General features: G+C 43.1%; 1 protein-coding gene across 3 annotated transcripts in view; it reads right to left on the reverse strand.

Moving 5' to 3' along the window:
• Window positions 1-12,737, reverse strand: part of ENOX1 (ecto-NOX disulfide-thiol exchanger 1) — a 149,474-nt gene that overhangs the window by 80,817 nt on the left and 55,920 nt on the right. For all 3 annotated transcript variants that reach the window (XM_021708822.1, XM_021708821.1, XM_021708820.1), the window contains exon 7: window positions 2,654-2,838. In XM_021708822.1, coding sequence (XP_021564497.1) covers window positions 2,654-2,838 — 185 coding nt within the window. The remainder of the gene's footprint in view (window positions 1-2,653; window positions 2,839-12,737) is intronic.

A 12,737-nucleotide genomic window follows, 5' to 3' on the forward strand; every position in this document is an offset into this window, starting at 1 on the left:
GTGCTTCCTATATGCTAAAAGATGCCACGCATACCTCTCAGTGTTAGCTCTCACCACCCCCTGGCTTGTTCTTCCTGACCCAGGTTCCCACACAGCTCCCCACAGGCACTGGGCTAGTTCTGGCCTCTGGACCTTTGTCCATTCATTTCTTTGTTCAACACATATATATCTACTACCATGTGTCTGTTATGGATTTGTGTACCCCAAATGTTAAAGTCCTAGCTCCCAGTATCATAGAATTTGACTTTATTTGGAACAAGTCCTTGCAGGTACAAGTAGTTAAGATGAAGTCATACTGGAGTAGGATGGGCCCCTAATCCTATATGAATTGTTCCCATAAAAATAAATTTGGACATCCCCCACCCACCCCGGCCCACTACACATGTGGAGAATGCCATGTGAAAATGCAGGCAGAGAGCTGGGTGATGTGTCTACAAGCCCAGGAAGACCAAAGATTGCCTGCAAACCCCCAAAGCCAGGAAAAAGCAAGGAACAGGTTTTTTTCTCACAGCCTTCAGCAGGAACCAACCCTGCTCTTGGAACTCCAGGTCTCAGACTCATAGCCTTCCAAACTGTGGGACTATAGATTTCTGCTTTAATTATATTTTTAACCATATTAAAGTGTATTTTCCACTGACAAGGAGATTCTGAAAATATCTGGGAAGCTCCAACAACTGAACTCCTCCTTCAAGAGGGTGTGGCTGGGACAGTGACGGGGAACCCCGCTCCTTTGTGGGTCAGGCACATGGTTCCTTAGCACCCCTGTACTGAAACCCCAGTAATCCTGACTGAGCAGCTCACCCTCACCTTCTCTAACTTCTCTGAGATGTGAATCCTCAACAGCCTTAAAGGCCTTATCTACTTTTAAAGCAATTGGGGTAATATTTTCTGGAGGAAAAGAGGGCCAGTTGCCCGAAGTGTGACATAGTAACTTTCGGGCTCAATCTGGCGTCATGATCTTTGGGGAAATCAACAGACTCTCATCCTGGCAAGGGCGCCGACAAACACCCAATGTTGGGGCATATGGACAACTCCAGGAGCCTCACACAGCAGCTGTTACATAGATTTCCGAGCACAGGGACCTGAGCAATGACTGTAATGACATTTTCCTGGCTGGCTCTGACCTCTGAATCTCACTGATTAGTCTAACACACACTGTGAACATCAACCGGTTAGGACTCAAAGCCAAGACTCAAAAATTGCTTTAAAATGGCAGGAGATGTTGAAGACATAATTTCTGTGACTTGGTCATTAACTTGCTCACTTCCCAATCAGTGATTCTTTTTACTATCTTTCCCTCTCAATTATTTATCCGTTAGGCTTATGTTTCTGTAACAGTCACCTCTGATCACTAAGATGCTTTTGTAGGCAATTCATGCTCCTAATCTTAGAGAGTAGTCAATGTAGATGGAGGAATTAAAAATTTATTCTCCTCATTATATGTCCTGCTTAGATTTCCTTTGTTTAAATAAAAACAATCTTTCATAAAGAAAACATTGGTTGGATATATTCCAAGGGGTAACTTAAAAATACCCATGTGTGATCATTTCTGTTCTATTATTCTAAGATAACTCAAAGACCCAAGCACTCTAAAAATATAATGTATCAATTGGTGTTTTCAGACATAAATTCAGCTTTGAATCTTTGGTTCCATTCCCCTGCTGCCAGCACTCGGGTTTTCCTCTCCCTCCACCTCTTATTTACCAAAGTACATACTCCTTTCCCTACCCCAGAGTTCACAGCTTTCATCCTTCTAACAACTGCCATAAATACATATCTTTAAATTCAGTATGCAGGATGAAGTTTGGCCATCTTCAACAAAAGCACAGCTATTGCCCTGTTTCTGAAGTTACCTATCCCCCAAAGCTCTGATACTACATCAATCCCATTAACAAACATTTCTTAAATATGTAATGTGTTCATAGAACCTGACTAGATCCTAAGCATAATACAGAAGAGAAGACAATATAGTTTGAATTTATACAAACTTGAAAAGAAAAGAACAAAACAAACTGCTTTGGTAAAAATCAGTTGTTGTGCTTTGAACTTCAAAGTTTGAAAATTATGGCTGGGCATGGTGGCTCACACCTATAATCCCAGCACTTTGGGAGGCCAAGGCAAGAGGATTGCTTGAGCTCACGAGTTCAAGACCAGCATCATCTGGTGAGATCTCATCTCTACCAAAAAAAAAATTTTTTTTTAAATTAGCCAGGTGTGGTGGCACACACCTGTAGTCCTAGCTACTCGGGAGATTGAGGTGGAAGGAATGCCTGAACCCAGGAGGTAAGCCATGATCTGTGCTCAGCCGGGAAAAATAAATAAATAAACACATAAATAAATAGAAAGAACTAAGATTACAAAACACTTGCATCATGATTGGCAAGGATTTGCTGACCATTTTCCATGGGTCTGTATTTCACAAATAACCTTCCACCTTCCTAAATTCTCTCCTTGTTAATTCCTACCTCCTCTTCATATTTCACTGGCTCTTCCCTAGGTTCCACCTTTCCACAGTCAACTGCACTCTCCCTTCTAAGGACTTGACTTTTTGGTTGTCACTCTTCTCTTTCACCCTTTCTAGCATCTGCTGCCATTTCACTTCCCTGTAACACACATCTCCCTTTCTCTCGAAAAACAATCTGGGCTCAGGTACCTGCTGCATGCCTTGCATAGTTTGCTGCAGGAACTGGAGCTGCTGGTCCTTGGTGAGATGGTCTTCTGTTCGAAAAAGCTGTTCTTTCTCTTGTTTCAGCAGCTCCACCTCATTCCTGTAGGCATCCAGCTGCCACCGGAGACTGTCATTCTCCTCTTTCAGAGCGTAGGCCTGCGCGGCCAGAGCTGAAGGACAAAAGAACGGGTTCAAGTGAGTTACCTTCTTGTTTGGACTGAGGAGGCCTTCTGTGGGAAGAGGAGTCTCTCACCCAGATTCTTCGTGATCACACCAGCTCAGAATTAAAGCCCAAATGCCTTACCCCAGCCTCTCTATTTTGTAGCTGGTGTGCACCACGTTTTCTGGAATTTTTATCTATTCTATTTGTCCAGTCTTATGCATGAATGTTTCTCATGGACATGGGATTCTTGTCTCTTAATCCCTCCCCAACCCTAGACACCCTCACAGAAATTGGTATGTGTTGCTAGGTGATGACAACGTTCAGAATTCCAGGCAACAATCCGATCTACCAAATTATCATCCTCTCCCTTTCTACAGGATTGCTCAGCTCCTTAGGGTGCTGCTTTCTTTCAAATAATCAGCGGTTCCACAGGTGGAGGCATGCGGCAGCATCCCCGGGGGAATGAGGAATTTATATGCACACCATTCCTTCTTGCTCTACTGCTGGGACAAATTGCACAAATTGTTTTCTCTAACTCCTATCAGAACGGTAACCTAGCTTCATCTGCTTCACCAACAGATTAAAACTCTTTTCCCCTACAAGGCTGAGTGGTTACTCTGATACCCCTCCCAGAAAACTCAAGTTATCTATGTATAGCCTCCAATTTCATTCACATGTCCATCCTACTAAGAAACCAAGGTAGCTAACTCAGGGTCTCACACATCTCAAGGCTTCAGAAACAGCTGAAACTGAATATAAGAGTGAAGGGTACAAAGCACAAATTGAAGAGAGAGAACCCCTGACCCTAGTTTCCACCTTATTGCTTAGTGGTCTCTCCAATAATAAGAGCTTTCTGAGCACTCACAAAGTACTGGACCATTGAGAGCTTCGTATGAACTAATTCCCTCCATCCACCTGTCAAGAACATGCTCTCCCTTCACTCTCCTACACCCTTCCTCCCTCACAGAAAAGTCGTTTTCCACCTTGGTAAGCAAGAGAAATGTGAAAGAAAATTTGAAAAGCCTGTTACCAAACACTTGTTCAAAGATGTAACTTACAGCACAAAAGGGAATGGAGGGAAGCCCATTGCACATCACGGTCTCAATGCATACCCACGTCTACACTCCCATTCCCCATCTCAGAGAGTAAATCAAGGGCAGCCTCTGGAGTGCTCTACCTGCACATTACAGTACAATGATGACAGCGCTCTACTGAGGTGCTCTGGGACCCAGTGAATTCTCTCCTCAAATATCAAATGTAAATTATGTTAATAATAGTGTTACAGTTGCATGTTTATGGTATTCTGCTTTGCAAAATGATCATCTATGTACACACTGAAATACTAATCAAACAGTATGCAATTAACCAAAAAATTCCCTGCCTCAAACCTTTAGGGATAAATTAGTCCACAAGCGTTTACTGCATACTTACCTGTGCCCAGGTCTGTCTGGGCATCTTGGATCACAAAGAGGGGAGATAAAATATGCTTTTTCTCTCAAGCAGCTTAAAATCTAATAGACACAGACACATTTAAAAAGAAACTAATGCATTCAAAGGAAGAAAGACCAGTGTGATACTTAGCATGCAATAGGCACTCAATAAATGTTGGTTGAATGAATAAATGAGTATCTGAGTGTCAAAGTGCGTGACCAAAAAATATATCCTACAGGAGTTCACAGAAGAAAAAGAAAAATGCAGACTGATGGAACAAAAGAGGACTTTGGAAGATGAAAAGCCCAAGAACTGGGGAAGGATGTCTCAGTCAGGAGCCAGAGCATAAGCAAAAGCCCAGAGATAAGAACTGAAGACAGAATATTTGGGGCAGGAAGGAGAAATGCTTGACCAAAAAGGCAAGTGTCTGCCTGGAAGCAGTGAGAGAAAGGTGATCCACATCAGGTGATTAGAGCGGATGGGAAGGTTAGGCTCAATGGAGCGGCCAACTGAGAACCACCGACAGTGCTTGGGTATGGGAAGGACACGATGAAATTGGTGATTTGGGAACATTAGTCTGGCAATGGTGCGTGGAATGAACTGGAGGCCGAAGAAAATGAATAAAGGCAATTTTATTTGTGTGTATGTGTGTGCAAAACCAAGGGGCAGCCAATTTTACAGTTTTCAGGGACTTATAAAATCTGAAATGGCCCAGGGGCATGCCTGGTGCTCTCTCACACTGTGCAACCCAACTTCAGATCTCCTCCACACCCCAAGATGCCACCTCCTGACAACTCAGCTTACCAAAGCATAAGGAGATGGTTGTGAGGCACCATTTGTGAGAAGGATGTTGTAATAGGGCAAAAATCACAGAAAATGCAAATGATGAAAAAAGTGTTGGCACTACACAAGCATATTACTACATTTAGTAGCATTCAAAGACACTTAAGTCATTTCCTTAGGAAGCTCTATTTGGCCCTTTTTCGATTCAGAATGGCATTTTTATTATCATAACTGATAGCAGGTGTTTGTGAAGAAATCGATTAGTATGCAGGGATGGAAATTACATTTTCCAAATGAATTGCATAGTCTGCAAGATATGCTGGAATCTGTGTAGCAAAATGCGAGCAGCTATAAAGCATGTGCCAGCAGCATTATTTAAATAAATTATCTGAACATAAATACATATAGGAAAGTGTACCATCCATTATTTTAGAGCTCTCTTATAAGCCTGAGGGATAGTACTGCTGAGAGTTTTATTCCCGGCTAAGCCAAGTGACCACTGTGCCTGCCAAGCAGGATATAATGCTGTTTGCATTCCTGGAATAGAAATGTGATATCTTCATAAAAAAATAAAACAGCTATAATTCCCCCCACCAAAAGAAAAAAAAAATCAATACCATAGCCAAGCCTATCAACATTTTTCTAACTGGGGCACGTAGCTGATTTACATTCCTGATTAAATGATTTCAAGCTTGATATTTACAAAAAGTCTTGGTTCCTTGTATGGAAGCAAGTGGTTATATTCTAAAGGGTGAGAAATTGTATATTGACTCCACTTAACTTCGGGCCACCTGTTTGTAAACATGACTCAGTGTCATGCCGCGCCCTGAATCCAGTCCTTGGACCAAGCTGCTGGAAGAAGTTGGCTTGGGTTTCTTGGACCAGAGCTCTCACAGAAAAAATAGGAATAGTTTCTGACTTAGTATAATCTCAGTATGTTAAAAATTCAGAAATTTGAAAGGTCAACCCTTTTCTTTTTTTTTCTCTTTAGTTCTTTCTAGAATACTGTATTAAAGAGTTTTGAAAAATGTGTCATTCGAGCTTCCGTGATAAAATTTACCCAAAGAGATTGCAAATCCACTATCCAAATAAGGATAAGGATTAAAAATAAACAATAAAGTGCACCTTTTGGTAAGAATCCCTGAGAAGTGCACTGGGTACCAATAAATGGATTTTCTTTTTTTTTTTGAGTTGGAGTTTCACTCTTGTCACCCAGGCTGAAGTGCAGTGGTATGCTCACAACTACTGCAACCTCGACCTACTGGATTTTCACCTCAGCCTTCCAAGTAGCTGGAACTACAGACACACACCACCATGCCTGGCTAGTAATAAATGGATATTTAACTAAGAGATACCCCATAATGGATGACCAATTTCCAGTAATAAAGAATATAATAAGATACCTCAATTATAAACTATACTGAACATAATTAAATCTTTTTGATGATTTTAAAGGCACTGCTGGCTAAATCTAGTGGTGACTCTGGATTATTGTTAATTAATTCACTAATCAACCATTTGTTGAGAAAACATGGAAGGAGTCGGCGAATTCACAAGAAGGTTGAAGCCAGTACAGTCATCCATGTATACTTACTCAGTATTTTAGAAAAGTTCTGGATACTAGAATTTTCCAATTTAATCAGGAGTGAAATAAGAACAATGGAAAAAATTGTGCTAAACAAGACTAAGTTATATTTCAAAAATTAGCACTAGACTAGTAAAACTATCAAAGTGGCACTAGTGTATAAAAATTGATCCAAAGATTAAATTGCACTGCGAAAGGGATGGCTTAAAGGTATTACAGCATCTCCCTGTATCCTCTCCTAGATTCTATATAACCATTATTCTTTGTATTAATTATGGTCAAAGTGACCTCCTCCTCTGCCTCCTGTCTTACTTACTATGTTTCCATGGGAACAGATAATGGCATGCTTAACTTCTTTAAGTAAATAATCTGGTGAAAGCCTTGAAATCTCTCTTACCAGCCTGAGCCAGCCTCAGAAAAATAATTAGCAATATATAAAAAATGTAAGTTATTTTGAGTTATGTCCCAGTAAGCTGACAGTCTGTTAATATCTTTTTCATGCTCAGGCAAGATGTAACTAAATAATAAAACATTCCAACATATTGATTCTAACAATATCTGGATTTCTCCAGAACTGTTAGTCTTTGTGTCTTTGGGGAACTCTGTGTTTAACATTCCCTCTCCACTTTGCCAGATGTCCTCCTGGAATGCTGGAAGGACACTGCTGAACTGTATATTTCTTTCCCACATGCAAAGGCAGTCTTTTTCAAGAATTCCCCTGGCTGCTATCCAGATGGGCAGTCGTACTGATAGGTCCGGAACACAGGAGGTCGGGATGGGCTGGAGGCCTGGCAGGTATCACCACAATATCTGTGTGCCTTCCATGGCTTCCTCCTCTGACATGACCCTGCCTTCAGGTCCTCTATCAAAGGAAGCTGTAGTTATGAATTGGTGACAGGGATTCTCTCCGGGTTCTATCTGCCTCCTTGCATGCTAAATCTTCTTGTGGGGTGCCTGAGGTCTTTAGATGCTATTCTGTAGCAGAGACCCCACACTGTCTACCTAAACTCATGCTTCTCTTTGTACTGTACAGTATTGCGACTGCCCTTGGGTTGCCATGTGAGCAGTTTTCATCAATGGGATGTGAGGGAGAACAATGCAGACATTCTTCACAGTCCCTCACTCTCCTCCTGCTGCTGGAACAGGCTTGGGGCTCTGAGTCACCACATGGAGGAAAGGTGCCCATTGACTCGGAATATCTGCCTTGGACTGTTCTGTGCCCAAGAAATACATACTTTTTTTGGTGAGGCCATTGAAAATTTGGGACTTAAAAAAACCCCAAACTCTATTTTTATATAGCAGCTGGTATTACTCTAACCCAGTGCTTTCCAAACATTGGCCTGCCTTAGCAGCTCCTGGCGGGCATATTAAAACACATATTTCTGGGCCCTACCCTTGGGTTTCCAACTTAGTATGTCTGGGAGGAAGCCCCAGAATTTGCATTCTTCCAAGTCCCCAGGAGGTGTGGATGCTGCTGGTGCCAAGCCCACATTTTGAGAACCACCATCCAGACAGTTGCTTGTCCCATCCCCCGGTTCCTACACCAGGGCTGCAGTTGGACAAACACTTCTGAAGGAACCACAAGCTTGGCTTGTCTTGGTGTTATTCCTTAATCTCCTTTTTTCTGAGCTCCTGCCCCAGGCACTGCACAAGTGAAGGCAGCCCTGTCCCATCCCTGTCCCAGGCAGGGAGAACCTCCTTACAAAGTTAGGGGAAGATTTGGGCCAAAGGAACCATCACTGCTGTTTCCCTTCCCCCATTTTCCCCAAATAACAGTAGCAGTGATAGTAATAGCTAATGATTTGTATGTGCCAGGCACTGTGCTAAACATCTTACTTGCACAATATCCTTTCACCTTCACAAAAACATGATGCAGTAAATATGATTTCTATTTTCACTTTCCAGGAGATGAAACTGAGTGTTAGGGACATACGGGAGTGGCACAGGGGGCTGGAGGTACAGGGTATGGCTTTAGAATGCTATTTCTCAATGCGATGCCATCAGGGAAGCCGACTCCACTAAGTGCTGCAGCCTAAGGAATGAAGAAACCAGGCACCCGACTGCAATGGCGAGTTGCTCCTGACGGAGGTAAAATATTCCATTTCTGGCTCCATCTGGGGAGTGTTCTGCCGGAGAAAGGCACTGCTATAAAAGCGGAGAGGACGATCTTATTTTAAAATAAACATGCCTTTATCTTCTGCAGGATGGATTTGGGGATGATCTATGTGGAAGTTCAACTCACCCTTTGGGAATTCGTGAGCCCTGGCTTGAGTCACTTAAGGATTCTTCTTTCTGCCCTGTGTCACTCTCCTCTGAAACAACCACCCTGGATCCCACTAATCCCAAACTCATGAACCTCAGTTGTTAGTAATGCTTCATTAAGAGAGTTGTGTCCAGAGATCCACGCCGATCTCAGGACTCCTGAAGAACCAGAGATAGTGTACCCTGTCTATCTGAACTCACCTATGCTTTATATTTTAAGTGTCTGTGCCTTCAGACAGAATAAAGGTGGCAGAAACTCCTCTTGCTGTTGCTCTGACCTCCCAAGGAGCATAGAGCTCTGTCCCCTGGATCTACTCTGATTGGGCTGATGAGAGCCAAAGACAAGGGCCAGCTCTACCGTCACCCAAATGAAGGCTCTGGGTCCTTCGTTATTGATGGCTTCATTCTCAACAGCTGCTGTCGCCAGGCACAGAGCTGGGAAGCATCCTGGGATGACTTCTCCAATGACCATTCTCCTGCTAGAGAGCCACTTAGGGGACCCACAAAGTACAATTGATCTGCTTTTCAATAACACCTGTATCATCACTGAAGCAGCAATCTTTCTCAAATTGCTCACGGAAATTCCTTCTACTACATTTTTGCAGGATTATTATGATTACAACTTAGCATTGACATAACATCTCATATTTGCAGCATGTATTATAGTCTGCACATTAGCTATTATTAGGGAGAGCTAAACAGAAGCACAGTACAGTGTCTATTTCCATCTTTGTGTGGGGCCGGTAGAATAAGGGTAATTTGAAGAGTGCAGGTAAGCTAGATCCTGTTATTATGATGGCTTAAATGGGAGTCTGGAGGCACGAGAGGCAGCAGGTGACTCAGGAAAAACATCCTCTGCAGCTCCCTCCACAGAGCTCTTCCTAAGGACATCGGCAGCACGTCGTAGGACTGGGAGGTGCTACTGGGTTGCTACCATGACAGAGAATTCACATCATGCCTTATCACCTGTGCATTCACACTATTATCTTCTGAAACCTCCCCCAGCCATCCCATCTCCTTCAGAGGAAAATAAGCACAGGAAAGTGCCTGGCTCACTTCTTCCAATAGCAGGATCCATCTGCCTTTTAAAACGTGGTTAAAGGATGCTCTGTCGGATAAGGGATGCCTTTAGAGTGCTCTGGGAAACACATCAGAAGTGAATCCTGCAAGTGTGAGCCAAGTCCTAGCTCCAGATTAGCCAGGTGCAAGGTTGGGGCGGGGGGGGGGGCAGCCAAGCCTCACCTCAGCAGCTCCTAGCCCAGTCGCAAGAAGAATGACAGAACCTGGCAGGAGCTGATGCGAAGGGCTCCAGGGTTCTCCCCATGAGCTGTGGTGGTATAAGAGGGAGAGAGAGAGGGCTTTCTGCTGGAGCATGAGAGCTGGGGTAAGGTTCCTTCTTGACGCCGGGGTTGGGCTAGGCCTTGAAGTCGGGCTCACACTTTGAGAAGCTGAAGGGAAGCAAACCAGGATTGAGGCACAGGGGAAACTGCTTTACCAAAGGACCTAGCATCTGTAGGAGGAGCTGCCACAGCTAGGGGCAACGACCGCAGATGGAGAGGAGAGCAGTCTGGCTTCATGAAGCCCCAATGCCAGGCAGGAAGCATCCCAAGAGAGGGCATTTTCCCTCCACTCTTCTTTTTTTCATTAGATTTCAATTTTCTTTTTCAAACTTTCAGTATCTACTTTGATTTCCAATATATAAGGCTATATATATTTTTTATCCTCAAAGAATTTACACTTTTTTTTAGTGGAGTCAGACTAGCTAAATCTAAGTAGATCATAAAATGACGCTGGCTTTCAGTAATAGTGTCCCCATCTCTTGGCCATGGTGTCCCTCCCTCAGGCACAATACTCCATCATAGGCTTTGCTCTAACTAGTAGTTGGTCTTGTCCAAAGACAAAAGATTTGAACTGCAATCCTTTCCCCCCAAAATGACATCTCTCATTTCCTTCTCAGCCTGCAATGGAAAAAACAGTGACCTCTTTCTCATCCCAACTTACAAATTTCCTCCCCTTTTAACAAATGGTCACTTCTAATTTTCATCAAGAAACCTTCCCCTTGAGAAGTGTTATCTTCCTTCTCCTGATCTACCCTCTAGGCAGACACATACACACACATTCTCATGTTTGAACTGGTGTTTCTACACATAAAACACACCCACATTATGAAATATGAAAGGAAGGCTGGCCCAAACCTCGTCTCCTCCTAGTTCTAGGCATTGCCCTTTGCAAGGAATAGCAACTTTTTCCACAAAGCCTTGATTTTAAAATACCAAGTATTTGTGATAACAAAGATGAGTTGGATAGAAAAGACTTTTCTTCTTTCTGTTACTTGGGCCTTGGGTAAACCCGAACTATCCAGACTACTAAGTGGGATCCAAGATTTTGCTTTTATGCCTGGGCAGTCACTATGTTGGCTGCCTATGAGTCTCCTCTTCCCACTATCCTTGTCACCAACATTGAAATTGATTTATGAGAACACTTACTTGTGCCTGGCATTAGGACAAAAAGAATCTCCATCCTCTCTAAATGCATAACGGAGGCAGGATGATCTGGTATGAACAACTAGCTGGTATCTTGAAGTATCTCTACCACCTAAGCATCTCCTAAATGCAAAATCTTGGATCTATCCCAGACACTCTGAATCTGAGATTCTGGAATGGGGCCTGGGATGTGCATTTCAAAGAATTATTAGTGTGATTTTAAAGCCTGCCAACATTTAGAACCACTTCCCTAGCCTGCAGGGACCAGGTCCCCATTTACAAATGCTTTCTTCCAGTCTTGTATTTCTTTCATTATTTTTTGGCACCTGCTTTCTTTCAACCTTTTCCAGCATCTTTTCTGTTAAAAAGTCCCTTCTCTTCGGCTTTTACCATCTGACATGGGCTTCTAGGCTTCTCTGCCATGTCGTCTCATGTTATGTTAACCTATCTGCTTGCCCCTCACCAAATAACACTCACTGCTTCTCCTTTGATGACACTGTGACTGAAAGCTTTCATAAATCCTACAGGCGATGTCCCCAAAACACACTGTTCGGATTTGCTGGGTGTTGTCATGTACTACTTTTTTTTGTAGACATACTTCTAGAGTAAGTTTCTGCTGTGGCAGGTTTGTGGCTTGCAACCAGAAACTAGTTCTGAACCTCTGGAACTAACCACCTTGACCAGAGGCCCTCGGACCAGTCTCTTAACTTAGGAAAGGAAACCCTTCCTGTGTGCATGTGGGCCCAAACCAGTCGCTACATTTTCAGAGGCTTTCTCTTTGGGAAATGCATAGGCATGCCTGCTTGCCTTCCTCACCACTGAGGAATGAGAAAACAGTCCCTGGCTTTTCTCCTAGAGCCAGAGAAAGGCAAGGACTCTATCCCTGGCTTACATAACAATTTTCTATGCCGCCCACTTCCCCGACCTTCCCTTTCCAGTAGCCTTTTTTCCAGTTAACCAGAGGACATTCCAAATGTTCCGGTGCCACGAATTCTCCACCTGGGTCTTTCATGCTTACTTAAACTACCTCCCTCTCATTTCTCCTTTCTTTGGTCCTTTATGATTGCTTATGTTAGTCACTTCCTGTCCCCTGCACACATAAAATATATATAAAAGATATATATATAAATCTTTTACTCCATTTTAACTTCTTTCTCATTCTCTGACATATTACCTCACTTAAACCCATTTTGTTCCTTCTCTCCTACGTATTACTGACAGCCATCAATCCTCTGTGCATCAGAATCACCTGGGGAACATTTTAATAACACAGATACCTGGGCATTAACGCCTAGGCATTGGTATTTGTAGAAAATTCCCCAGGTAATTCTTATGTGCAGACAGGGCATGAACCACTCACTG

The sequence above is a fragment of the Carlito syrichta genome, unplaced genomic scaffold, assembly GCF_000164805.1.
Source record: "Carlito syrichta isolate Samal-C Ts95f unplaced genomic scaffold, Tarsius_syrichta-2.0.1 Scaffold149649, whole genome shotgun sequence".
Taxonomy (NCBI): Eukaryota; Metazoa; Chordata; class Mammalia; order Primates; family Tarsiidae; genus Carlito; species Carlito syrichta.